The sequence below is a fragment of the Suncus etruscus genome, chromosome 9, assembly GCF_024139225.1.
Source record: "Suncus etruscus isolate mSunEtr1 chromosome 9, mSunEtr1.pri.cur, whole genome shotgun sequence".
Classification (NCBI taxonomy): domain Eukaryota; kingdom Metazoa; phylum Chordata; class Mammalia; order Eulipotyphla; family Soricidae; genus Suncus; species Suncus etruscus.
In genome coordinates this window covers 5,493,184-5,520,773 of record NC_064856.1, presented here as the reverse complement: position 1 = coordinate 5,520,773, position 27,590 = coordinate 5,493,184, and the positions used below count along the sequence as shown (strand labels likewise).

At 42.7% G+C, this 27,590-nt stretch overlaps 1 protein-coding gene across 1 annotated transcript; it reads left to right on the top strand.

Moving 5' to 3' along the window:
* The first annotated feature begins 122 nt into the window (after positions 1-122).
* CRLS1 (cardiolipin synthase 1) lies at positions 123-22,163 on the top strand. The gene is made up of 7 exons (XM_049779338.1): positions 123-398; positions 5,538-5,675; positions 9,951-10,080; positions 16,972-17,057; positions 18,901-18,969; positions 19,869-19,960; positions 21,215-22,163. The coding sequence occupies exons 1-7, from the start codon at positions 123-125 to the stop codon at positions 21,300-21,302; spliced, it is 879 nt and encodes a 292-aa protein (XP_049635295.1). The 3' UTR covers positions 21,303-22,163.
* Positions 22,164-27,590: the final 5,427 nt, after the last annotated feature.

The following is a 27,590-nucleotide window of genomic DNA, read 5'->3' as shown; positions in this document are numbered from 1 at the left end:
AAAGGTCGCGAAGCGGCGCGCGCTTGGCGGCCGGGCGTTACGTCATCGCGCCGCGCCGCGTCGGGAGCGCGGAGATGGCGGCGGGCGCGTCGTGCCGCTGAAGGAGCGAGCGGCTCTCGGCCATGCTGGCGGCGCGGGCGGCGCGCGGCCCGTGGGGGTCCCTGCGGCGCGCCGCCTGGGCCTGGGGGGCGCGGCCGCCGCCGTCCCCGCCCGAGCTGAGCTGCCCGGGCTGCGCGTGCGAGCGGCGGCGGGCGGCGCTGGGGCTGCGGCTGCCCTGGCCGGGGCCCCGGGGACACTGCTCGGGGGCCGCGGGCAAGCCGGGCCCGGCCCCCGCCGCCGCCTCCGCCGCCGCCGCCGCCCGGGCCCGCGCCTGGGGCCCGCCCAGCGCCGCCCCGCCGGTACGTGGAGGCCCGGGCGCGCGCGGCCCGTCCGGCTAACGGTCGCGCTGCTCGGGATGGGCTTCGGGGGGCCCCGCCTTGCCCCGCCGCCTCCCGCGCCCGGCCCAAGCGGGGGGACAGGTAGCCCGGCCCGGCTGGCTCGCCGAGGCGGACCCGTCCTGGCCAAGTCGGGAGCCATATCCCTCCCCTGTGCCCGGGGTGGGGGGTCTCTTCGGGAAGGACAGCGTGCCCAAGCCTACTGGCTGTTGCCGCTAGGGCCCCCTCGCAGGGTGCCTCGAGAGCCCAAGGGTGGCTTTGGTTGGCATCAGATAGGCGCAAGGGCCTTAAAGAAGCTCAGGTCGCTTGCTAGGGTTGCGGGGTGTCTGGCCACACACCTAGAGAGGTTCGCCCCAGAAGCCCTCAGCGGCAGTTCCAGGAGTGGGGTGTCTTCCTAGTGGCTGTTAACAGCTGTGACCCCGTCCTCGCAGGGTGCCTCGGGAGCCAAAGGGTGGCTTTGATTGAGGTAGATAGGCGAAAGAGCCTTAAAGAAGCTCAAACCTCTTACCGGGGTTCTGGGGTGTCTGGCCACACACCTAGAGAGATTCGCTCCTGAAGCCCTTAGCGGCAGTTCCAGGAGTGGGGTGTCTGCCTAGTGGCTGTTACAGCTGTGACCCCCCCCCCTCGCAGGGTGCCTTAGGAGCCAAAGGATGACTTTGATTGGGATCAGATGGGCGAAAGATCCTTAAAAGAATCTCAAGCCTCTTACTGGGGTTGGGGTTGGGGTTGTCTGTCTGGCCACACACCTATAGAGATTCGCCCCAGAAGCCCTTAGTGGTAGTTCCAGGGGTGTCTTCAGGAAGGAAGGAAGGCATGCCCAGGCCGAGTGGCTGCTGCAGCTGTGGCCCCTCGCCGGGTGCCTCAGGAGCCAAAGGCGGCATTGATTGGCATCAGATAAGCAAAAGATCCTTAAAGAATCTCAGACCTCTTACTGGGGTTGTGGGATGTCTGGCCACACACCTAGAGGAATTCGCCCCAGAAGCCCTTAGCGGTAGTTCGGGTGCCTCTGGAGCCAAAGGGCCGCATTGATTGGCATCAGATAAGCAAACGATCCTTAAAAGAATCTCAGACCTCTTACCGGAGTTCTGGGGTGTCTGGTCACACACCTGGAGAGATTCGCCCCAGAAGTCCTTAGCGGTAGATGCAGGGGGCTTGGGGAGCAAAGCTGATGATGACATGTTAGCAAAGTCTCATGCGATTATTGCATCTCCAATTGTTAGGTCTTGAGTGGGCCCGGGGCTGCTTTTGTCAGTTGGACAGCATGGGTTGGGGTGGCCGCCTCCTGACAGGGGTCTCACCTCCACTGATTGATAGAGCATGCGGGGCTTCGAATATTGGATGCTTTGAGGTCCCCAGATCCTGGCTGAAGTCCTTCCCGGAACGGCAGTAGTTAACTGGTCGAGTATGCCACAGGTTATCTGGTTGGGTAATCTAAGATTAGCTTTTGTTTACTTGTGTTTTAGCGTCTTTTGCTCATGTACTGTTTTAGAAATGTCTGAGGTGCTTGCTGGTTTTTAGGGCAGTGTTTCATAGGGTACTAAATAGGAGGCCTCGTGCCCTGTATGTACCAGCATCCCTGCTGGGATATACACTCCATGCACTAAATATACTCTGGCTTTTTCCAAGAAGTAGCTCTTAATATGGGGCAACTTTACGCTGACCGTTTGCTTTAAAAAAATTACGCCCCCTCTCAATCATGAATCTCTTTTCTGTCCCCTCTTGGGTCAGTATTTGACTTATTTACTGCTGTCAGTAGGGGTTACTATTTTTGTTTTGTTTTTGTTTTTGGGCCATAGCTGGTGACGCTCAGGGGTTACTCCTGGCTCTGTGCTCAGAAAACTATCCTGGCTTGGGGGACCATATGGGACGCCGGGAGATCGAACCCAGGTCCGTCCTGGGTCAGCTGCGTGCAAGGCAAATACCTTATTGCTGCGCTAGCGTTTCCAGCCCCAACTATTTTTTTCCACTCTGGACTCTGAACTTTGAACTTGAATTTGGTGTGTGTTGCAAGATGTTTTCCATTGTGCCTACTTCCAGAAAAGGGCTGTGAGTGGAGGCTTGCTCTGTTTTAGTGACTGTTACCTGAATAATTTGAAGTTACTCTGCCTTCCAGGGCAGTATTCTGCTACTTGACCCCCATGACTTGACCCCATAACTTCTTTTTTTTTTTTTTGACCCCATAACTTCTAAGCTGAGAGGGACCTGACCCCCCCCCTCCGGTTCTGTTTACTTACATACATTACAGTTCTTTTAAAAGCAGTGCCATTTCTTACAGTTATCTTTAGAAATGTCATTTTGGGGGGGGGGGGGCCAGAGAGATAGCATGTAGTCAGGGTGTTTGCCTTGAATGCAGAAGGACGGTGGTCCCCCGAGCCTGCCAAGGAGTTGTTTTTTTTTTTCTGAGTGTAGAGCCAGGAGTAACCCCCGATTGCTGCCATGTGTGACCCAAAAAGAAAAGAAAAAAATAAAGAAATGTCATTAAGTTTTTAAAAAGAACAAAAGTAAAGGTTCAGGCAAATTAGTTCCCAGTTAAAAGGTTAAATAGGGTTGATCTTGTGAATTAGTCCCATGGGGGTAAAATTGGCAGTTGCCTCTGTAGGGGAAAATCCCTGCATTGGGGAATAGCCAGCCCATTCTTGGTATTATTTTCTCTACCCCTTTCTTTATACAAGGCATGCAGGAGAATGAGATAGACTTTGTTTTTTCCTCTCTGAATTTGAAATTAAAATACTCATGAAACGTTTTGTTTGGCAAAGAGAGAATGTTCTTCAGAGCAGCTGTCGTGAAGCCCTTTTGCCGATGCCAGTTCCAACAGTCTGGCTCCAGATACAGTTTCAAGGAATTACCGAGCCACTGCCCACTGCCCGTGGGCGCAGTGAGATTCCTCGGTTTCTTGTTCGGCTCTTAACGTTTCTGCAAGGCTGTTCTGAATAGATTTACAAAATGTATCTGTGAGATGGTGGGTGGGACGACGACTTGTGACAGTTAAAAATTTGTTATTAGCTGAGTTTCAGCCATTCAATGCCCAACATGGTGCTCATTTCCGCCATTGATTTCTCCAGTTACCCTCCTATCCCTAGCCTGCTCTGTGCCAGTCAGTCTGTCTGTCTGTCATTTCTCATTCCCTCTTCTCTTTCTCCCCATTCTCTCTCCCTCCTCTCCCTCTTTCCCCATTCTCTCATTCTCTCTCTCTCTCATACACACATCTTTAAAATCCTTTCGGGCATCATATTGCGATACTGTTACTAAAGGGGAATCATGCATATCTCTTTAACTTCCTTTCAGCACCCAGTTCTTGTCCAGAATGATCATTTCCAGTTATTGTCATAGTGACCCCTTTGTCCTAACTGTACTCTCCCACCCCATCATATCTATTGTCTTTGGGTATTCTCTACTATGGTTTTATTTTATTCTTAGATCCCTCAGTTGAGTATGATCATTCTATGTCTGCCCTTCCTTTAGCTCATTTTACTCAGCATAAATGATACTCTCCATGTTTATCCATGTATAAGCAAATTTTATGGCTTCATTTTTCTTAATAGTTGCATAATGTTCCATTGTGTAGATGTACCAAAGCTGCTTTATCACATTTACCTCTTGGGTTAATTCTGATATTGTGAATAGTGCTTAGATAAGCAAAGGGGCGCAGACGCATTTTTGTTTGTTTATTTGTTTTTGAGCCTGTATAGTCTCAGAAGCACTATTGCTGGAAATTCAAATGGAAACCCAATTTCTACTTTTTTGAGGAATATCCATATTGTTTTCTAAAAAGATAGGGTCTTAATCCCTATTCCAATTGCCATTTTTTTCCAACAGTTGTTTGAGTTAGCAGTGAGGTTATAGAATTGTTTTTCTTTCTCTTCCTCATTCTTATATCTATATGGTGTATTACATAGAGTTTTTTTCTGATATCTATAGAGGTGTGGGGGAGGTTATTGCGTAGGATTGATAATTTGACCAAAAACAAACAAACAAAAAGAAAAAAACCACACACTTTCTATCTACTTGAAATATACTAAAATATTCCCAGAGTTTAGTTTTATTTTTTTGTTCATTTGTTCATTTGTTTTGGTGGGCCAAACCCTAGTATGCTCAGGGTCAGTTCTTGGCTTGATGCTCAGGGAACCATGTGGCACCTGGCCTCCTGCAGGCAAATCATGCACCTCAGCTTGTCGCTGTTTGAGGAGTGTTACACAGGGCTTTGGGCTTATGTTAGGCTTATGCCTACTAATGGATCACTTCAGGCAGTGCTCAGGATTTATGCCTGGCTATATGTTTATGATTGCTCTTGGCATTGTTCAAGGCTTACCTGTGCTCATGGATCACTCCTGGTGCTTTCAGTGGGGATGTTTGGAATGCCGAAGATCGAACCCTGAGTCAGAGCTATTTACAAGGCCTGTTTCCTGCCCACTGGACCATCTCACTGGCCCTGTTTTATTTTTCAAAGCAGAGTTTGGGGAATTTGTGAGATTATTCAAAGGACTAGGCATGTTGCAACTTTACATGCTGCAAACCTGCTTTCAATACCCAAAACCTCAAGATGTAACCCCAAAACCAAACCAAACAATCAGTCATGTTACTTCTACTTTCTTTCTTTTTTTTTTTCGGTTTTTCGGGTCATAATCGCTTGCTGCTCAGGGGTTACTCCTGGCTAAGCGCTTATAAATTGCCCCTGGCTTGGGGGAACCATATGGGACGCCGGGGGATCGAACCACGGTCCTTCCTTGGCTAACGCTTGCAAGGCAGACACCTTACCTCTAGCGCCACCTCACTGGCCCCAATTTCTAATTTCTAATAGTCATATATTAGAGGCTTGGAAAAGTCTTGAATTAAAGGCTAGTAGATAGGCCTTAGGAAGAAAACTTAACTCTGTATGATAGACAACTCTGATTCTGTTGTTGGGTCCAAGACACATGATCTTCTGTATCCTTGACAGTGTTAGAAGCAATATATAAAGAACAGTGTATTTAAATTCCAAACCACTAAACTTAAACCATATGTAGCTCCTAATCCTTAAGTTAATGAAGTGTATTGTCCTAATGTATATAGTTAAAATATGTCCTGTAATGCTTTATTTAAAATTTGCCTTTTTTCTTTTTTCAGTATGAAAACCCGTGGACAATCCCAAATATGTTGTCAATGACAAGAATTGGCTTGGCCCCAGTTTTGGGCTATTTGATTATTGAAGAAGATTTTAATATTGCTCTAGGAGTTTTTGCTTTAGCTGGGCTAACTGATTTGGTAAGTTGTGATCTACTTCTCCTGCTTTGCTCACTTTGCAAATTATTTGGATTTCTACCACTTTGAAATAGCACAGCCTTAGTCTACTTTTCCTTGGAAGAAAATCCTTAAACATAAATTTAGCCTGTGTTCAAAAGAGGAAGTAGAAGGTATCAGGAAGCTGCAAAAGGGAGCTTTTTTTACTATTGGTCTTTAACATTGTTTTAAAGGAAAAGCAAAGATTCTCAAAGAGCCAAGTATTTGCTTTCGGGATAGAAATAAAGACTAGAGAGAATATATAGCTGCTAAGGTGCTAGCTTTGCATGCGGCCGACCCAGGTTTGGTCCCTAGTCTTGGCCAGGAATGATCCCTGAGCACCTTGATGTGTGGCCCAGCCCGCTGTTGTCCAAACAAAATTTTTAAAGGAGAAACTATTTTTCTTTCCTACTGAGAATGAAGTTTTCTGGTCTGTACAATAGTTGGTTTTACTGGTAAAGAGAGGGGAAAATTGGCCAGGTCAGTTGGTGTGACCAGGACTTAGAGAAGCCGGACACTGCTCAGGTTTATGCCAGTGGGAGGCTGTGGGTGTTCCTCAGATGTCATCCTTGTTCTAGGCTCCTGTCCATAGTGCAGAAAGCCCTGCCCCAGAAAGACATTTGATTTTCTCCTAGAGCTCCTGGACTCATCTACGCTCATAGGAAAAGAGGATTTATTTGGATAAGTTAGCATTTGGGAAATAAAAACTTTTTAATAGGGAGCCACATTGACTAGTGCCATTAGAACATCTTTGACAGTGCTGGGGGTAGAGAGGCTTGCAGTGCCAGAGATTAAATTCAGGGCTTTGCACATGCTAGGCATCTGCACCGCTATTTGAGTTTTATCCTTGATCCTGGAAAACAACTTTTCAAATGAAGGCTCCACTTTATGTGGAAGTAGACTTTTGTGAACTGGCCGGCCATTGTTAGGTTTCACATAATCTATATCACCCACTCTGTTCATAAAGGATTTACAGTGGCTTTCAGAAGAGCACGTCCTACAAAATCACAGTTGAGAAAGGTGGGAGAATGTGGGGAAAACATTTTAAATTGAGACAAAAGCCTGTAGAAATAGAACATATTGTTGTTTTCACCCTGAGATTCATTGGATGCAGACAAGCGATGATGATTTGCTGCTTTCCAGACTGACGGAAGTTTTATTATTTACAGAGTAGAGAGAAACTTCATTTCCTGTAATAAAAACTATAACTTTGTTAAAGCATCTCTTCCTTTCAAGTTCATAGATGAAAAAATTTCACCTGCCTGTTAGTAGTGTTGGTGAATAATCTAGAATTAGCTGAAGATTATACAGACTAAGGAGGACATTTATACTGTTGTGACCTGGGATTCCCAAATATACACTAGATAAGATTTCTCTGGAGGTTTAGTTCCTGTTGTCACAACTCCTTTCTGTGACCACAGTTGCTTCTTGTATCAAGTTTGGAGATAAAGTTCCACTTATTATTACTCAGTTCCATTTTATTGTGAAGATTGGTATCCAAGTCAAAGACCAGTCTATTGATAATGAGAATTTTAAATGATTATCTTTAGTTGTTTTAGCTTTCACATGAGATTGCAATTCTCAGTGATTAGCAAGAGCCTCACTTACTTTTTTTAAAACATGACAGTGTGAAGAAAGTTGAATTAATTGGCACCATGTTTCACATTTGCTTTGTAAAGTTTTTGGTACCTGTAGTTTGAGTAGTTGGCCAACACCTGAATTCTGTAGAGGTATTAGGGAGATGACCACAGATGATTTGTTGTGACTCAGAGGATTAGACTTAAAGCAAGTGTGGAGGATGAAACTGGTTAGGAGGCTTACAGCGAAGTGATAGGAGTTTAGAATTGAAGTGAATGAGTGAGATAGTTTTGAGGTATAGTTGATATGTTGATGGATTTGATATGTGGGATGAGGGAAAAGTTAAATATAACTGATAGGGATGCTTATTCTTTTTAATAATCAGATACATGATTCTAGAATGAGCATGCACTCAAGATATATCTTGTGGGAAAATACCAGATGTGCTATCGTATCCATGTGACAGTTACCGGCACATTGATGACCATGTTTGTAAGAGATTATCCTGGGTCTGGTAAAATGAGAACAGAGAAATGAGCAGTAAGGTGAGCAAAGGAGAAAGAACCAGTAGAAAACACTGAAAAGTAAAAGGTGATGAGAAAAGAAGACAATTAGAGATTATGAGATGCTGCAGAAGTTAGTTGAAGAACCGGAGCGATAGCACAGTGGGTAGGGTGTTTGCCTTGCACGCGGCCAATCCAGGACCGACCTTGGTTCGATCCCTGGCGTCCCATAGGGTCCCCCAAGCCAGGAGCGATTTCTGAGCACATAGCCAGGAGTAACCCCTGAGCATCACAGGGTGTGGCCCAAAAAAGCAAAAACAAAAAAAAAAAGTTAGTTGAAGAAAATGTTTTTTTTTACCTATGTTGGGTAAGCTGAAAATACAGCATTCATTGGTGACTTTGGTGAGCTGTTTATCGGGCATAATATGGAGAGTGGACTGACAAGCAGTTGTTTGGTGGTAATGCAATAACCTCAGTTTGAGAAATATAGAGGAAATATAGAGATGGGATAATGGAAGGGTGACTTTCAAAGATTTAATAAATACAGATGTTTGCATAGGCAAAGGGACACATACAAACAAATACAGCAACTTTTGTTAATTGTAAACCAGTAGAAGAGGAGAAATTGAGGATTCAAGAGAGATGGGAAGGAGGCAAATAATAGGTGAAAGGGTGAACAAACGAATGAATGAATGAATGAATGCTCGGAAGTGGGATTTTCGAAGAAAAGGGAGAACAGGAAAGGATGCGGGAATGTGTGGGTTTGAATTTGGGGCTATGAGAGTTAGGACTAATTTTTCAAGGAGCACCTGGTACAGGGGTATGGTCATGAGCCTAAAGTTAGAGGTTCTAGGGAGGATAATGTTAGTTTACGGTGAACATGGAGTAAAAAGAAAAGATAGTGCAGTAGGCAGACTCAGGCATTAGTGGTTGCCCACAAGGATGTTTCTGTCATGAATTTGTAGTTCAGCAGGTTGACCAATTGGTGCAGTTTTCTTAACCAATGTTCAGCTGCATGGAGCATATTAAACAAAGAGCAATGTCTTAGCCATTGTTTGGAACTACTGCTGTCTCTTCTTGCTCAATACTAAAAGAACTTTCTGTGGGGGACGTACTTTAAATGCACTGTGTTTGGGGCCAGAGAGAGAGTACAGTGGACAGGGCATTTACCTTGCAAGTGGTTGATAGTTTCCATCCCTGCCATCTCATGTGGTCCCTATATGACTAGGTGATTCCACCACCAGGAATAGTGCCTGAGCCTTGGGCATCGCTGGGTGTGGCCCCAAAACAAAAAATTTAAAAATGAAAGTGAAAGTGAAATGCACCATATACAATTAAGCCTAAAGTGATTTCATCTCTTTGGAAATAGGACTAGAAAATGCAGACTTTTATTAAAGCTTGAAGTAAAATCAGTAAAACCCAAATAGAGACTTGGAAAACCAGAAGATATCTTTTTGGTTTTTGGGCCACACCCAGTGACACTCAGGGCTTACTCCTGACTATGTGCTCAGAAATCACTCCTGGCTTGGGGAACCACCTGGGGTATCGGGGGATCCAACCGCGGTCCATCCTAGGCTAGCATGGGCAAGGCAAACGCCTTACTGTTTCTGCCACTGCTCCAGCCCCCCTCCTTTTTTTTTTTTAATTTGAGCTATGACCATGTAGCTTTCAGGTAAAAGAAACTTAATTGCATATGAGAAGCCCCAGCATAGCAAAAAAAGTAAAAAGAAGTCACTAGATTATATTATAAAAAATAGGTAGGAATGAGTATCAGTTAAAAGGGAAAGTCCTTGCAGGTAAAGGCAGCAGTGTGGGCTGTACTAAAGGAAGCTGAAGCTCAGGTGAGAGAATTTGGTTTTGTTAATCATGCTTCCTTTAAGTTTTATTTGGGCTCTTTACATCTCTAAACTTATGTCTAAATTGATCCTACAAAGGGGACTTATGAAAACATTGAGGCCTGAGAAAAAAGAAAAGTACTATAGAAAAGTGAAAAAATATTCAGACCAGTTGATGGTTTTTAAAGTTAACAAACATACACAAGAAAAAGAGGGAGGTCTGGAACTAGAAGAGACTATATACATTTTATGAAATTATAGTTGTTATTCTGGCATCTCTTAACCTTCAAGATAACCTACTCTGTTCTTGTGATGACATTTATTAAAAACACTTCTATTTTCAGTTGGATGGATTTATTGCTCGAAACTGGGCCAATCAAAAATCAGCTTTGGGAAGTGCTCTTGATCCACTTGCTGATAAAATACTTATCAGTATCTTATATATTAGCTTGACCTATGCAGATCTTATTCCAGGTAAGAACGCTAACATGCGTATTTTTAAGTAGCACAAGGGAGAATGGTGTTAGTCAACTTAGGGATCTCTTGATGGAGACAAATAATTTTTGTTCTAAAAATATATCTTTCAATATAAACTGTTCCCAGATTTTAAATTATTGAACTGTTTTGCTTTGTCAAGCTGTTTATTTTAATTTAGAATTTGTTTCTATTATGCTAGTGAAGTTCACTGCTTTCTTAGTTAAATCTGTTTAAACTGAGCAGCTATTATTTCACGGTGCCAATTTGCATTCATTTAGAATCTTTGTAAATCATTGATATATTTCTAGTACCTAGCTTTTTGAAAATAATTTAAAGTTTTCCTAAGAATATTAATTTAATACAATCTAATCTTAGAGTTCTGAAATTGTGAAGGTGTGTATAAAATTACACATTTCAATAATTAGACAATGCCATTTCAAAGCATATAGATTGTGTGTTATATAGAAACTATGAAAAGTAAATGGTCTTTTATTCTGCATGTCTTTTGGGGGCTGTTTATTTTCTTTCTCAACTATATTTCTCAGTTTTTCTCTTTTGTTTCCATCAAACTTTTTGTGGTTTGAGAGTCATTCCCAGTGATGCTCAAGGTTGTGCTCAGGGGTGCTGAGGTGCCGGTTTTTGAACCTAGGCCAGTCACGTGCAAGTCAAGTGCTGTAATCTCCCAGCTCCATGATTAAACTATTTCTTTGTGGGGGCGGGGGGAGGCTTGCACACAACACACATGGAGTCACTCGGGTTACTCCTGGCTCTGCACTCAGAAATTGCTCCAGGCAGGCTCAGGAACCATATGGGATGCCAGGGATTGAATCCAGGTCAGTCCAGGTCGCCTATGCAAGGCGAACGCCCTCCTGCTGTACTATCACTCCTATCCCAAATTAAACTATTTCTTAAAGAAATAGTTTCTGAGGACTTACAAGATGCTTCCTGTCTTTCTATTGACTCTGAGAGAAGTATAGTTATATTTCCTTATTCTTCATTCTAGAACATTTTTTTCTGCTTTATTTTTAGGCTTTTGAATGTTCGTGCCAGTTTGAAAACTGAATCGTGCCAGTCTTTAATTTTCTGGGAGAGAGGCAGAATGAACCTCAGAAGCCATCCATCCCTTTGACATTGTTCAAAACTCAGTTGATTTTTGTGGGCACGTGTCTAGGGTCACTTTTTCCGCCCCACCCCTTTCAGCTACTTGGCATTTTGTTGTAATATTTTTTTATAAAGGCAGAATGCCAGGTTTTACCCTGTTTCCAGGTTTGGTTATTGCAGTGTTGCTCTGGACATTACCTGAATTATAGGTGGTTTGCCAAGCTGAGAATTCCTTTCATGTTCAGTCTCAGATTTTGTTTTTTTTTTTCCAGGCTTGCGTAAGTTCCTTGAGGTCCTCTTTCTGGAGGATTCAGTCTCTTTTTGTTTCCTGTGTACATTTCCAACTCAAGGTTTTGTAACCTTCTTTAAGTTATCTTAGCAGGAGAATTTTTCTGATTTATGTAGCTTAATAGTAATGGAAGTTGAACTCTATCACGATTCCTCATAGCTGAGATTTTACAGCGGACTATAAAGTCAACGTTTTTACTAGACTCTGATGTGAGCCAGTCTTTTATTTCCTGGGCACTAAGTAAGCCTAAAAACTCAATCTAAAAACTCATTTCAACTTAGTCCTATTCTAAGATCTTCCTCACGTGGGGCATTCCTTTTTCTTTCTCCTTTATTTTGTTGGCGGGTGTGGGCTTGGCCACATTTGGTGGTGCACAGGGCTTGGGCTACTCCTGGCTCTTTGAAAAGAAATCACTCCTGACAGGCTTAGGGGACCATAATGGGATGCCAGGGATCGAACCCGGGTCAGCCATGTGCAAGGCAAATGCTCTACCTGCTGTGCTATCGCTCTGGCCCTCTTCTTTTTTTTGCAGGGGGGTGTGGGGAAGCACCCAATGGTGCTCAGGGGTTACTCCTGGTTCTGTGCTCAGAAATCACCCCTGGCGTGGAGAACCATATGGGATGCCAGGGACTGAACCTGCGTCCATCCTGGGTCAGCCTCATGCAGAGCAAATCTGTGCCTACCATTGTGCTATCACTCGGCACCCCTCTTCTACTTTCTTTTTATTTTTTTTATTTTTTATGGGTTTTGGGTCACACCCGGCAGCGCTCAGGGGGTTACTCCTGACTCTATGCTCAGAAATCCCGAGCCTGCCAGGGACCATATGGGATGCCAGAATTCGAACCACTGTCCTGTGTCTAAGGCAAATGCCTTACCAATGTGCTAACTCTCCGGCCCCCCTCTTCTACTTTCTAATAAACTTTTCTTCCTTCTAAAATAAAAAATAAAAATAAAAACTCATTTCAGCATTACATTACTGCCTTGGTAAATGTCTACAAAGTGTTTACTAGATTTTTTTTATAGTTATTTTGAGGTTGGATACTGTGGTGCTCAGGGTTCTAGGGTTTGAACCTCTAACTCCCATATGCACTAAGTTCATTGAGTCACCAACCTGGAATTCTTCACTAAAAGTACTTTAATGGATTGTATCTCCTTCACCTCCTTCCATTTCTTTTTTGCCCTCCCGCTGTGCCCAGGTTTTCCCCTGACTCTGCCCAGGTGTCATTCTTGACTGGCTCCAGGGTCCATGCAGGATGTAGGGGATTGCACCTCACTGGCCTCCCTAATAACATTTTTATTGGTTTTTAGTTTTGGGACCGCACCTGCTGATGCTCAGTGTTTACTCCTGTTTCTAGACTCAGAAATCAGTCCTGATGGTGTTCAGGGAACCCACATGGGATACCCGGGATCAACCTGTTGGTCAAAAGCAAAGCAAGCGCACTACTCACTGCATTATTGCACTGGCACTCTTACTAGCATTTTTTGTTTGTTTGTTTCTCTTTTAAATTTTTTTTTTTGGGTTTTTGGGTCACACCCGGCAGTGCTCAGGGGCTACTCCTGGCTCTATGCTAAGAAATCACCCTCGGGGGACCATATGGGATGCTGGAATTCTAACCACTGTCCTGCATGCAAGGCAAACGCCCTACTGCTTTGCTATCTCTCCAGCCCCATTCTCTTTTAATTTCTATGGAGCAGTATATTATGTATGTTCTTTTTCTTTTGGAAAAAAAAAAAAAAGGTTTTTTGGGCCCGGAGAGATAGCACAGCAGTGTTTGCCTTGCAGTCAGCCGATCCAGGACCTAAGGTGGTTGGTTCGAATCCTGGTGTCCCATATGGTCCCCTGTGCCTGCCAGGAGTAAAATCCCTGAGCACTGCCGGGTGTGGCCCAAAAACCAAAAAAAAAAAAAAAAAAAAAAAGTTTTATTTTATCATTGACTAACATTCAGTATGTGTCTTTAAAGGGTTTTATTTTTATGTTTCTTTGGTTGAGGGGGTCTATATCTACTGAGCTAGGGCTTTTTGCTTTATGCTCAGGGATCATCCTGGCTTATGTGAGATGTCAGGAATCAAACCTGGGTCAGCTGTATACAAGGCAAACAAATGTTCCTGGTGTGATATCTATACTGTTGTTCTGACCCCTCATGTTTCTTTCTGAACAAGTTCTTTTGCTGATTATTTTAGTTTCTTTCATGGGAGACTGAAATGCCTGGTGATCCTTATCAGATCTCTTATATTTAGGGACCCCCTTTAGGCATTGGTGGGATTTGTTGCATGCCTGTGGAATGAATATGGAGAAAGGCATGATCCTGAATTTTTGGCACTTTTAGGGCTCTTCTGCAGAAGAAAGTTCTTCTGCATGAAAGGCAAACCCCTTACCTCCATGCTATCTCTTTGACCCAGAAGAAAGTTCTTAACCACCAGCGTTTTTTATGCTGAGCTGTGGGAAGACTTGAACAGTGGACCGAGGGGTTCTCCTTGTTTTATTATGCTGACCATAACTTAATCCTACTTTGCCCCTGTGACCCCTTAGCTTCAGTGATGGACAGAGAGCATGGATTGTTTGGAATGTTCAGGGCCAGATAGTATGTCAGGCTTTGTAGACCATGTGGATTTTGTTAGTTAGCTCATCGCTGCTATTTGATTATGAAAACAGCCCTAAAAATAGAGGTGAATGAATGGCTATGTAGCAATTCTGTATTTATTTATTTATTTATTTTGGTTTTTGGGCCACATCCAGCAGCACACCTGCTTGTTACTCCTGGCTTTACGCTCAGAAATCTCTCCTGGCAGATTCGGGGCACCATATGGGATTCCAGGGATTGAACCCGGGTCTGTCCCAGATCATCCACATGCAAGGCAAACCCCCTTCCACTATGCTATCACTCCAGCCCCAGTTATGCAGTAATTAATGTTTATGGGCACCAGAGATTTAATTTCATGTCTTTGTGGAATAAAAGAGAGACACAGGCACAAGGTGGGGGAGAGTGAGAGTGAGTGAGTGAGTGAATTAGTGAATTGCTGGGGAAGGAACCCAGGGCCCCAGCCACTTAGCATTTTCAGAATCTATATGTTTGTTTGTTTTTCAGAATCTAAATGTTCTTTTAGCACTAGAGCCATATCCTGGTATGCAGACCTGGGGGAGCTCCATAGTCAGCAACAGAGAGAGGCAGAAAGCTTCTGGGGTTGGGGTTGGGTACACGGATCTAATTCCCCTTAACATAAGCATTCTGAATTTCTCTAGGTCAAATTTTTTTGCTTGTTTTTGTTTTTGGGTCACACCCAGCGGCTCTCAGGGGTTCCTCCTGACTCTCCGCTCAGAAATCGCTCCTGGCAGGCTCAAGTGGGGGGGACCCTATGGGATACCATCCTTCTGCATGCAAGGCAAATGCTATTTCTCCAGCCCTCTAGGTCAAATTTTGCCTGCTTCATTGAGGATCCTTTTCCCCTATCTCCCCAGTAACATCATCTCATCATACTATGTTAGGCAGAATTAAAGTTACTTTAACCCTGAAGAGAAAAGGAAAGGATTGGTCAGAAGAGAAAATAGGAATATTTGGAAGTGGCACATGAGGGATAGGATAAATGCTTCCCCGCAAAACAAAGAAAAAAAGTAAAAGTGTTTAGGCAGAGGCCTTGCTCACATTCTCCCATGCTGTGTCTGTGCTTTAACTCCAGAGAGCTCCTGAGAGGGGCAGCTTGAGGGAACCCTTAATATTGTTAATAATCCTTTCCTGTGCTGGACTGTTACAGATGGCAGACCGATTCCAGACATGCTTGTTACACTGCTCAGTCAGAGCCTAATACACTGTCTAGAGCTTGGGCTGTGAAATCCTTAGAACAGTGGTTTTCAGCCTCTAGTTCTTGGACTGCTGGAAGTTGGTGGGCATAAAAGGTTGACAAGCACCACTTGAAACCTAGTCTTAGTCACTGGGACCTTGGCCATGAACAATACTATGTGCATGATGGTTCTACTTGATAAAGTTCATTTGAAAATTATGTGACTTGTTTAAATGCTGAGCTGCTCATGAAATGGTCATCTCAGTAGTTAATAGCTGGAAGTAGAACCCATGACATTTGGCTTTTTGCTTCTTGCAGAAACCTCTTATTTAAAATTGTCATGTTCTCTTTTTTCCTTTGTTCTGATGACATGCTGACTTCTTTTACCCTCCGTTGACATTTATTGTGTATGATTTGCTAACTGATTGCTAGAAGTTTAGTTCCTTTAACTAAAAAAGTTCCCAAAAGTCATGGCTGCTTGCTTTTGTTACCGGGCTAATAGCTCTATTTTCAATGTGTTGAAAATGACAACAATTGACCAGTTAAGCATTTCTTCTTTAAAGTAATCACTGTCCCATAGGGGCCAGGGTACTGTACATTGTAGGCCATTTGATTTACAGGTGTGAAGCTCTAGGTTTGCGTGATCCCTGCACTGAAAAAAAAAATTTTTTTTTAGAGCTGTGCTCACCAGAGAATTTAATGTTAGATTTATAATTAGTTAATTGGATTTTTTTTTTAAGTGGCTGAGCCAATACAATGTCAAGCCAGAGAGGACATATGTAATATGAGTAATTTATGAGCTTGGAAGGAAAATGGAATGTGCATGACTATTTTAGTTATGAAAATATTTTATACTGTTAGCCTTAAGATTTTTTTCTTTCTTAAAAAGCTATTTCTTTTCCTTATGAAAGCAACATATAATATAGTTGAGATTTTCTCTAGCACAGAATATGAAGTAAAACAAAATATCTTCCCTCCCATTCTATTCACTAAGGGGTCAAGGCTCTTTTGGGTACCCATCTAAGGTATCTTATTGGTTCTCACACTAGGGCCTTGCTGTAGTATCTGAGGAATAAGGAAAAAAAACAGATCAAATTGCATGTCTAACTAGAATTGATTCCTCACCCATTGAATGGGTGAGGAAGAAAGAAAAAGGTAGAAACTATCTAGACTAGCATGAAAATACTTAGTTTTCCATATGTGGTACATGTTGCCAACCTGATTGTTCATAAGATTGTCTGCAATGTAATATCAAAGTAATCAGAGTTCCCTAGACTTGAGTGATTGGTGTCTTCTCAGATCCTTTCGACTTCTGGACTACTTCCAGGTATTTAAAGTGAATATACCAATACTTTTTTGGTAAATTCACAAAGATGAGAGGTAGTGAAGGAGATACTGGAGCTGAGTAAAGATGACACTAACTGGTAACAGCAACTTAAAAAACAAGTAAGGGAAAAAAAGAGCGGAGCGCATCAGTATTCCTAAAGGCAGCAATCATTTGGAAAGCTAAATTTGACTTGAAAGGCTAGCTTAGGAAAGGCTTTACTTGGTTTTGAGAGCAGGCTTGAGAAGATTATATGAGTCAGTATTGACTATAAAGTGTTCGCTGATGGGAATAGCAATTTATAATTTATATAATAATAAATGAATGAAATGTCATTTGCATATGTAGTACCCTAATAATTTTTAAATCTTAATAGAATTTTATATTTTATTTTCAGTTTCACTTACTTATATGATAATTTCAAGAGATGTACTATTGATTGCTGCTGTTTTTTATGTCAGATACCGAACTCTTCCAACACCGGTGAGTTTGTTTTTTAAGAAAATTCCTTAATAATACAGATAACTCAATACAAAATAAGATTTTATTGCATACTGAGGAATCACTCCTGGCTGGCTGGCTTGGGCGGAGGTGATATAATAGGATGCAAGAGGTCAAACCCAGATTGACTGCATACCATACAACCACCCTACCCACCTGTACTGTCACTTCAGCCCTATTTTAGTTATTTTCTAATCCAGTTGCTAAGCATTTTTAAGTATTGTGCCCCCCCCCCCAAATTGTGCCTATGGGGCTGGAGTAGTGGTGCAAGCCGTAGGGTGTCTACCTTCAGAGCGCCTGCCTAGGGCAGACTGCAGTTCGATCCTCAGTGTCCCATGTGGCCCCCCAAGCCAGGAGTGATTTCTGAGCGCATAACCAGGAGTGATTTCTGAGCATCACCAGGTGTGGTCCTCCCAAAATAAAATTGTGCCTATATATCTTTTTTTGTTTTTTTTGGGCCACATCCCGTTTGATGCTCAGGGGTTACTCCTGGCTAAGTGCTCAGAAATTGCCCTTGGCTTAGGAGGACCATATGGGATGCCAGGGAATAGAACCGCGGTCCTTCCTTGGCTGGCGCTTGCAAGGCAGACACCTTACCTCTTGCACCACCTCGCCGGCCCCTGCCTATATGTCATTTTGCCATTTCAGTGGACAAATGACTATTATTGAAAAATAGCATTTTTTTGGTTTCAAATTAGAATCTATATAACTGCTGCTCTTAGCTGTTCATCTTTGTTTTGATAGGCACATAGCTCAAGACAAGGGCCTGCAAGAATAGTGGGTAGGGTGCCTGCCTTGCATGCAACTGCCCTCATTTAGATCTCATGTGGTCTGTATGAATCATGCATACCATAAGGTTCCCTTGACCTTCACCAGCAGTGAATCCTGAATGCAGATCCAGAAATAAGCCCTGAGCACAACTGGATGTTGCCTGAAAACTTTATTTAAAAAAAAAAAAAAAAAAACTCTGTTCCAGCTTTTTGCATAGTCATGTCCCCTTTTGTAACTACTTTCCAATATGGCTTCTCTAGAATGGATCTTTTTGGTTTTGGTTTTTGGGTCACACCTGGCAGCACTCAGGGGCTACTCCTGGTTCTGCGCTCAGAAATCGCCCCTGGCAGGCACGGGGGACCATATGAGATGCCGGGATTCGAACCACTGACCTTCTGCATGAAAGGCAAATGTCTTACCCTCCATGCTATCTCTCCGGCCCCTGGATCTTATCTTTTTTTTTTTTTTTTTTTGAAGGGTTCATAACCAGTGTCAATTATGCCTGGCTGTACTCAGATTTCCTGGCAGGGCTCAGGGCACCGTACAGAGCACCAGGGATCAAACCTGGGTCAACCGCAAGTGCCCTACCCTGTTCTGTTTCTCTGGTCACTAAAATGAACCTTTTAAATCTCATTTATATGAGAACAGGATGGTTTGTTTGTATTTGTATTTTTCAAGCTATTTTATAAGCTTGGTATGATAACTTCTTTTTTTTTTTTTGGTGAAAATAGCATATTGATTTGCCTTTAACCTAAGAGAAAACAGCGATAAGGAAATTTGAGTAAAGAATATGATCAAGCTGACTTGGTAGCTCTTATTTGAAATTTAACAGAAAGTGAAAACCAGCTCTACATATAATTAAAAAGACTAGTAATCTGTATATGTTTTATAAGAATGTAGATACAGTTCATTGAATAGTTTTTTAAATGCAAGGACTTCTGTAGCAAAGAATCAAACACGTGATAAGTATCCAGGAATTGTTACCTACATATAGTAACAAAATACCTTAAACTTGAAATAGAAATTGAATGATTTTTTTTTTTTTGTCTGCCAGCGAACACTTTCGAAGTATTTCAATCCTTGCTATGCCACTGCTAGATTAAAACCAACTTTCATCAGCAAGGTAAGAGGCATGGGAATTTTTATTATTATAAGTATAAATAAAGGATAAGCTGTTTCAGATTGCTCCATGAGACAGGTTCATTCATTCATGCATTCATTTAGTGGTGTTGGGACCCTCTTGGAGATGCTTGGGTTACTCCTGGCTCTGGACTCGGGAATTACTCCTGCCTATAACTGGGGAGACAGGGTTGGCTGCATGCGGGGCAAAAGCCCTACCCACTATACTATGCTCTGGCCCCAAGTCCAGAGGATTCTCTTGATGTTTTAAAGTGAGGGAGAATCTTGGCCATTCAGCTTAGAATGGAGGTAGGAACGAATGCTTTTGGGCATATCACCTGCTGCTGCATTTCATACACCTTCACTGGATTGTTGCTCAGTCAAGTCTGACAACAAGTTCTGCCTTGTTGTTGTTGTTGTTGTTTTCTCATCCTCCCATTCTCTTGTCGGGTGAGGAGACCTCTCACTTTTCTCCAAGGGAGAGATTCTTCCATTTGATAAGCCGAATGCTCTTCCATTTCCATAGTGGTGACAGCAGAGTTTGAATGCTAGTGGCTAGGGAATCTCAGTTGGCTCCTTAGCTTTCCTCCCATGAGATTTAGCTTAATTACTTCCCTAGCACAGATTGGTTGTAATGGATAAAGTAAAAGGGCAAGATAAGATACTGCAACATTATTGAATCGCTATGTCAGTCCAGGCAGTGCTTTCTTTGGACAGTTTCCCTGATCGCATTGGAGAAGGCTGCTGTGTACACGAGACAGTTTAGTGGTCCTCAGGGCCCTTCCAGGCCAGCTTCAGCAGAGTTTAACACCAAGATTGCTGAGGGCACTGCCTGCTACACTGTGGTGGAAAAGCCTTTGACACTACACTTGCTTCTTTTGACTGCAACTTTTTTTTTTTCAGGTAAACACAGCAGTGCAGTTAATCTTGGTGGCAGCTTCTTTGGCAGCTCCAGTTTTCAATTATGCTGACAGCATTTATCTTCAGATATTGTGGTATGCTAAATTTCGAATTTGTCTTTGAGTCTGTCAACAAAATGATTTATTTGGACAGTACTGGTGTTTTCTTCTTGCAGTCTTCATTGAGCACTGAGTGAAGCTATATGCTTCATTTCTCTTTGCTTTTTGGACCATGCCTGCCAGTACTCAGGGGTCACTTTTGGCTCTGCACTCAAAAATTACTCCTGGCAAGCTTGGGGGATCATCTGGAATGCCAGGGATTGAAGTAGGCAAAGGTGCCCTACAGACTGTGCTACTGTACTCTGCCCCCATACTTCACTCTGGCCCCATACTTCAAAGCTAGTTCCTCCCTGTCCCTGCACTCAGGAATCATTTCTGGGGCAATGTGTCAGATTGACTTTGCAGGTCAAAAAATTAACCCTAGACTAAAAGCCATACTTTATGTAATTTGAATCACAAAACGGTTGATTAAATAAAAATCAAGTCCAAGGAACTCGAAAAAGGTGCGCATGCTAAATTTGGGTTGTCTTCATATGACATTGAAATACTCATTTTGGTTGACAGGATTGAGCCCTCTTTGATTGGCTTCATCAGGCAGGGTTCTCTTTCTTGACTAAATAGCACAGCACAGGCTCTTTGCATTCCATTTCTTGTAAATGAGAAATGCAACAAGCTTTGAGCAGCATCGCAGATGTCATTCCAAAGAGAACTTGGTTAATCTGGTAGTTCAGTTAACAAAAAATAAGTATGGAGAGCTGAAATTATTTTAAAGTCACTTGAATATCAGAATTCTTAGCCTGCAAGAAATAAGGAAATCAGCACCAATTCTTATTTGTTCATTCTCTAGTAACAAAAAAATACTTATATGCAGTGGAAAGAGTACCTAGTCTTTTAAATGATGAAATTGGGCCAGCCTCCGACATCCTTCTCAGTCCTGACACTCCAGGGATTAAATCTAGTGGGCCACTCCAGGCATGCCCATACCCTCCTGTACTGTCTCTTCAGCCCCAGCCCCTAGGTCAAAAGGATTCATGTGGGGTTTTTGTGTGGGGGGTGTTTTTTGGTTTTTGGTTTTTGGGTCACACCCGGCCGCGCTCAGGAGTTAATCCTGGCTCTATGCTCAGAAATCGCTCCTGGCAGGCTCAGGGGACCATATGGGATGCCGGGATTCGAACCACTGACCTTCTGTACACAAGGCACATGCCTTTCCTCCATGCTATCTCTCCGGCTCCATCATGTGGTTATTTTTGAGTTGACGTTTTCTTTCTTCCTTCCTTCCTTTCCTAAAAGGTGTTTTACAGCTTTTACCACAGCTGCATCTGCTTACAGCTATTATCATTATGGTCGGAAAACAGTTCAGGTAATAAAAGGCAGATGAAAATTAGCCATCGTCATTCACAAGGAAGCAATATTCGTCATCAGCGGCAGGGCCAGTGGAAATCTACAGGAGATCCCCTTGGTTGGTGGTCAGCTTGAAAAAGGACTTGTCAGAACAAACCATGTCATCCAAATTTAAGTAATGTGCTTTGAAAATCAACTTGATCATGGGCAAATGCAGACTTTGTGATGTATTTTTAAAATACAAATAAAACTATCATTTAGAATTTTTTTAATCTTAGGTTTCTTGATTAATGTGTAAGGTACCAATTATTCTGATTACTACCAGTCTTTTTTTAAGCTTAAAAAAAGGAAACAGCATGGAAATTCAAGAGTTGCCATATATCCTTAAGTAGAATTTAGATGGTTGAAAAAGTATTATGGGATCTCCTGCGCTTAAAGATGCATCCTACAATCTGGCTACCTAGTTTTGTGTTTGGTTTTTAGATCTATGTATGCATTTACAGTTCTTGTAGTTAATATTTGATCGCTTAGGATGATAGCAAGAGTTAGCTTAATTGTGGATGAGGTAAACTTACAGAAATTTAAAATGTACTGTTTTGAAAATGACGAGAGTAGAAGTACTGTTTCCTATTCAATAGTCTTCCGACCTCTCAGGTGCCTAAAGTTTTATGTATCGGTTTGAATAAGATAGACTAGGTAAGCATGTTCATGGTACCACCCAAAAGGCAACATGTTAAGTCATCCCTCACACTGTTTTTAACTTAACAATGTTTGTATGATACTGGGACCTGTACTTATGTATGTAAATAATAGAAACTGTATATTTTTCAAAGGTTTTTTAAAATTTGGGGAATCTTTTGTTAAAATGTTTAAACAATAAAAGTTGGGAGGAAAAATGTGTTTTTTGACTTGTTAATCTATAGTGTGTATGGGTCCTTGATTTTCAGGAAAGTTCATGTGTGCTTTTTGTGACTCAAAATTCATACAGCCACATCATTTGCAATTATGCTGTTAAAAGCATTGGTTTGAGGTCATTTAAAGCCCTTATTCTGACTATGACATGTTTGGAGAGTTGGGTGCAGGGAGACAGAGACAAGACCTGAGCTGATTGCTTCCTCTTTTTTTTTTTTTTTTTGGTTTTTGGGCCACACCCATTTGACGCTCAGGGGTTACTCCTGGCTATGCGCTCAGAAGTCGCTCCTGGCTTGGGGGACCATATGGGACGCCGGGGGATCGAACCGCGGTCCGTCCTAGGCTAGCGCAGGCAAGGCAGGCACCTTACCTCCAGCGCCACCGCCCGGCCCCTGATTGCTTCCTCTTAATGGGGAGAAAGAACTGTCCCCAAGTATTGGTCTAACTTAATGTTGAAGCCTACAGTGAGTATCTGTGCACATCCTATTGCGTAAAAAAGGGAAGATGGGACCCCAGGCCCATCCCCTACACTGCTCAACCCAATGCTTTACCACTGGGAGTTTCACTGAAGGGCCCTGACACTGCTGGGGTGGTGCTCGTGGCCTCCAGCATTTTGAGACCCAGCAACATATGAAGCTTCAGACAGTAGCAATGAACTACCAGCACAGTTGGCCGAGTATCAGACCGGAGTTACCCCAGGGATCCTGCTTGGAAGACTTCCAAAGACGAAATACAAAGGTGGGTCAGCAAAACTCATGCCTCTTGGCAATCCTTTCTTGCATCAGAGTGACCTGTTGCCTGCAAGTCTGCCTGAGCTTGGGACATACTGACGAGAGAGACAGGGCATGTTTAGGGTGGTATGGCCGTAGACAGCTTGAGACATGCTGATGACTGCTGCCAGAGCCACTTCCTCAAAGTTGGTGAGAGGCTATAAAGGGGTCGGCCATGTGCAAGGCAAATGCCCTACTCCTACTGCTATGTTATTTCTCCTGCCTTGAATGATTCTTTGGGTTTGAGAATATAATTTGTGTATTTAAATTGTTATGGATATAATTCAAAGTAATGTATAAACTGCTCTTTGTTAAATGGCTTTTTAAAATTGATGAATTTCCGGGGCCAAAGCAGTAGCACAAGCGGTAAGGCATCTGCCTTGCCCGAGCTAGCCTAGGATGGACCGTGGTTTGATCTCCCAGCATCCCATATGGTCCCCTTAGCCAGGAGCTATTTCTGAGAACATAGCCAGGAGTAACCCCTGAGAGTCACTGGCTGTGGCCCAAAAAACAAAATAAATAAATTAAAATTGATGAATTTCTCATTTTTAAAATACACTTATCTAGTGGACTTATAGAAATGGATAATTTTCATAATTACTATATGCCACGGCAGCTCCAGTGGTCCAGGACATGGTGAAAGCCATGTTCTTGGACCTGAGGTAAAAGCTTTACGGAAGTTAGTTTCCTGGAGCAATCACAAGCAGCCCCAAAGCAAGAAAATATTCCCCACAGCATGTACTGCTTTGGGGAACAATGATAATTTTTTTTTTTTTACTCCATGCTACAGTAACCTGGGCCCACTGGGTTTTATAGAAAACCCACAACATAAATTACTTGAGAACACAATGATTTTACAAATTACACAGAAACTTCCAAGAATGACCTTTTAGAAAAGAAGTTTCTAGCAGAAAATCAAGGAATTTTACTTAAAAGCTAACTAATATTCTGCCCTTAAAAGCTGTTGCTAATATTCTTTTTTAAATTTTTTTAATATTCTTTTTGTGGGGGGTGGTTGGGTCACACCCGGCAGTGCTCAGGGGTTACTCCTGGCTCTATACTCAGAAATCACTTTTGGCAGGCTCGGGACCATATGGAATGCCGGGATTCGAACCACCATCCTTCTGGAAGCAAGGCAAACACCCTACCTCCGTGCTATCTCTCTGGCTCTGATTTTTTTTTTTAATATTCTTAAGAAAAATAATAGTAAGAATCAGTTAGCTATAACTTTGAATCAGTTATAAAAAGGAAAGTCTCTAATTATTAGAGACTAATTCTATTAGAGTCTAATAGAAGAATTTAGGGGAAAACCCGTAGCATAAAACCTGACAGCTGGAGACACTTGTAGGACTGTGACAAATTTATCTGAGTGTCCCTATAATAAGGCAGAAATAGATCAGGTAAAGGAAACAGGATTTCTTGTGTTCCTAAGAAAAAGCAAGGCACACAATGATTATATACAGGGCAAAAGATGGGAACCACCTGTAGATAGGACTAGACTGGCCCACTCAGCATAGGATTAACTACACCTGATCCCTCACCTTATACAGGAGTGTATAATGAGGCTGGTAACAGAAGTGGTGCATGAAGGAAAAAGAGTGTCTTATTATAAATTACCCTTTTTAGAAATACTATTAAGAGCAATGCCTCTTTAATTTCATCTTACACAGGAACAAAAAAGCAAAGAAGGCTGTGGAAGGCTTGGACCAAAGCAGTACATGATTGGAGACCTACACTGGATCCCCAGACATAAATTTAAAATGGTGAATTTATAACATTAAATATAATAAAAAATTCTGTTCACAACTCAGGCTTAACAGGTTTCTAAAATCAAGTAAAGATTAATCACATTAAATATTAGTCTTAGGTTATATGGTTAATGTAAACAATTAACCAAAGTGCCATTGTTTAAAAATAGTAAGATTTGGTCTAACTCTTGATAAGGTCAGCATGCCTAGAAAATTGCTAATATGTGTTAAATATATGTTGGAATGAGAAACCTGTAAATTAATGTATTTTGATTTTTTTGCCAATATCCTGTTAGATGTATAAATAACCTGGAGAAATAAATGCAGTTGCTCTGTAGCAAAGGCTTAAGCCAAGGCTCTTAGTCACTTTCCACCACCCAAGACTTTGAGTCTTTTGTTACACTGACCACTTTGCCCACCTGTCTTCGGAGAAGGACCCAAGTGCTGCCCTCCGACAGCTGAGCGGTCTGCAGCAACTATATAACTTTTTTTTTTTTTTTTTTTTTGGTTTTTGGGTCACACCAGGCAGCACTCAGGTTACTCCTAACTTTACGCTCAGAAATCACTCCTGGCAGGCTCGGGGGACCATATGGGATGCCGGGATTCGAATCACCATCCTTCTGCATACAAGGCAAACACCCTACCTCCATGCTATCTCTCCGGCCCAATATATAACATTTTTAGTATATTTTATTTTAAAAAGAATATGAATGGATTAAGACATGCATCACTTTTCTTACTAAGGCATGATTGCCTCAAAGCTTTAGAATTTCTGCTGACACTGGAGTAGTGGTAGGACGTGTGTGTCCTGGGGAGACTATGCAGAAAAGAGGCATATGAGGGAGGAATGTTGGAACAATAAAAGAGAGAAATAAAACCTGCTGATGACATGGCACAAAAGGAACTCAAAAGCTAGGTTGAAGGCTATCATGGAGAGAAAGCGAGTCAAGGGGCTGGAGAGAGAGTACAGTGGGAGGGCATACTTGCCTTGTATGCAGCTGATCTAATTTTAGTACCCAATACCTACATAATCTCCCAAGCTCTGCCAGAAGTGTCCTCTGAGTACAGAGCCAGGAATAAGTTGTTTTTTTTTTTACCTGCACAGCATAATCAAGCATTGGCCCTAAAACTAAAATAATAAAGTAAGAAAGGTATTTAAGTCAAGTATACCCCTCCTTTTTATTAGAAAAGGACACTGTTCCTTCCTCCTTTTCCTTTCCCATTTTTGAGTTGGGGGGATAAGAATTTGAGAGGGAGGGGATGGGGCTGGTGCGGTGGCCTAGGGTGGACCGCGGTTCGATCCCCTGGCGTCCCATAGGGTCCCCCAAGCCAGGAGCGACTTCAGAGCACATAGCCAGAAGTAACCCCTGAGTGTCACCGGGTGGCCCAAAAACAAAAAAAAAGGGGGGGGGGAGAGAGGGCTGTTGGGGTCCTTGAGAGAAGTTAAATACACTGGGCTGGGAGTGGCCCCTGTGCACTGCCAGGTATGAAAAAAAAAACAAAAAAAAAAAAAAAACAAGATCAAAACTAAGATCTAGGGGCCAGAGTGGTGGCCCAGTGGTAGGGCATTTGCCTTCCACAGGCTGATCTAGGACAGACTTCGGTTTGATCTCCTGGTATCCATATGGTCCCCCTAGCCAGGAGTGATTTCTGAGCACAGAGCCAGGAGTAACCCCCGAGCATCACCGGGTGTGCCCCCTCAAAAAAAAACAAAAACCCTAAGAAGTAAATATTTGAGGGATGATAGGAAAAAAGTTATCAAAGCTTTTGGGTTCATGGATAGAATGGGAGTGACAATCTGACTAGGGAGAAGAAGCCTGAGAGCAACAGAGTTGGGGGAGAGAAATAACAGACTTGCCCATACTTGGTTTGAGAGGCCCATTTGCCTTCCAGAGGAGGTATTGGGGGAATCCATGATAACGAATTCTGCAGTTCCAGGAAGATGTCAGAGCCAGAGAGTTACAGTTGAAAAGCATCTCCATATTGCTTGTGTTTCTAGGCAAACGATTGACCAAATTCATCTGGTGAAAGTATGTAAAGGGAGAAGAGAATTAAGCCAACACCTGGCAGGGGAACAGACAGAAATTCAGCCTTATCAGCTAAGAGAAATAGCTAGGATGTGGAGAAACATGAGCAAAGTTTGGTTTCATGAAAGTCAAGGATCTCATGATATAATTGAGGAGATACCCAGTCAAACAGTGTTTCAGACATGGAATAAGATAAAACACTTAGAGAAAAGACAAGAGTTTAACAAGGGTAGGTTATGTATTTTATTTAAATTTTTTAAACTTGATTTATTGACTTTTGGGGCCACACCCAACAGTACTCAGGGTTTGCTCCTGGCTCTGCACTCAGAAATCACCCCTGGCAGGCTGGGGGGCCATATGGGATGTCGGGAACCAAACCAAGGTCCCTCCCCCGTTGGCTGCATGCAAGGCAAATGCCCTACCGCTGTGCTATCTCTCTGGCCCTGGGGTAGGGTATATGTTAAAGACATGAGAGGGGGTTATTTGTCCTCTTTCTGGGGGTGCTGATGGTGATTACTATTATATGGAAGCCCAGGATTTTTTGGATCAGGAAAATTTCTGACCAAATGATTCGAGTGCAAGCCGAGTGATTCATTCCGTGAAGAATCAACTGGACTGCAGATACTATGATGGAACTAGACACTAGTGTTTATTGTGGCCTCTCTATGGAATGGGCTCCAAGAGGGAGCCCATGAGTAGGACAGATATGCATGATATTCTATGACTTACTTTTGGAAGTCACCTAGCATCATTTAATATGTATTAAATGTATCAGTCAATCCAGCCACAAACACATATAGATTTAAGGAAAGGGAAGAAATGTAATCTGTCTCTTCCACATCTGGTGGTGCTCCACTTATAAAAGTGC

Coding starts and splice junctions, on each gene's coding strand:
- CRLS1 (XM_049779338.1), top strand. CDS start 123: ATGCTGGCGGCGCGGGCGGCGCGCGGCCCGTGGGGGTCCCTGCGGCGC. Junction 5,676..9,950: donor TAGCTGGGCTAACTGATTTG/GTAAGTTGTGAT, acceptor TTCTATTTTCAG/TTGGATGGATTTATTGCTCG. Junction 19,961..21,214: donor ATTTATCTTCAGATATTGTG/GTATGCTAAATT, acceptor CTTTCCTAAAAG/GTGTTTTACAGCTTTTACCA.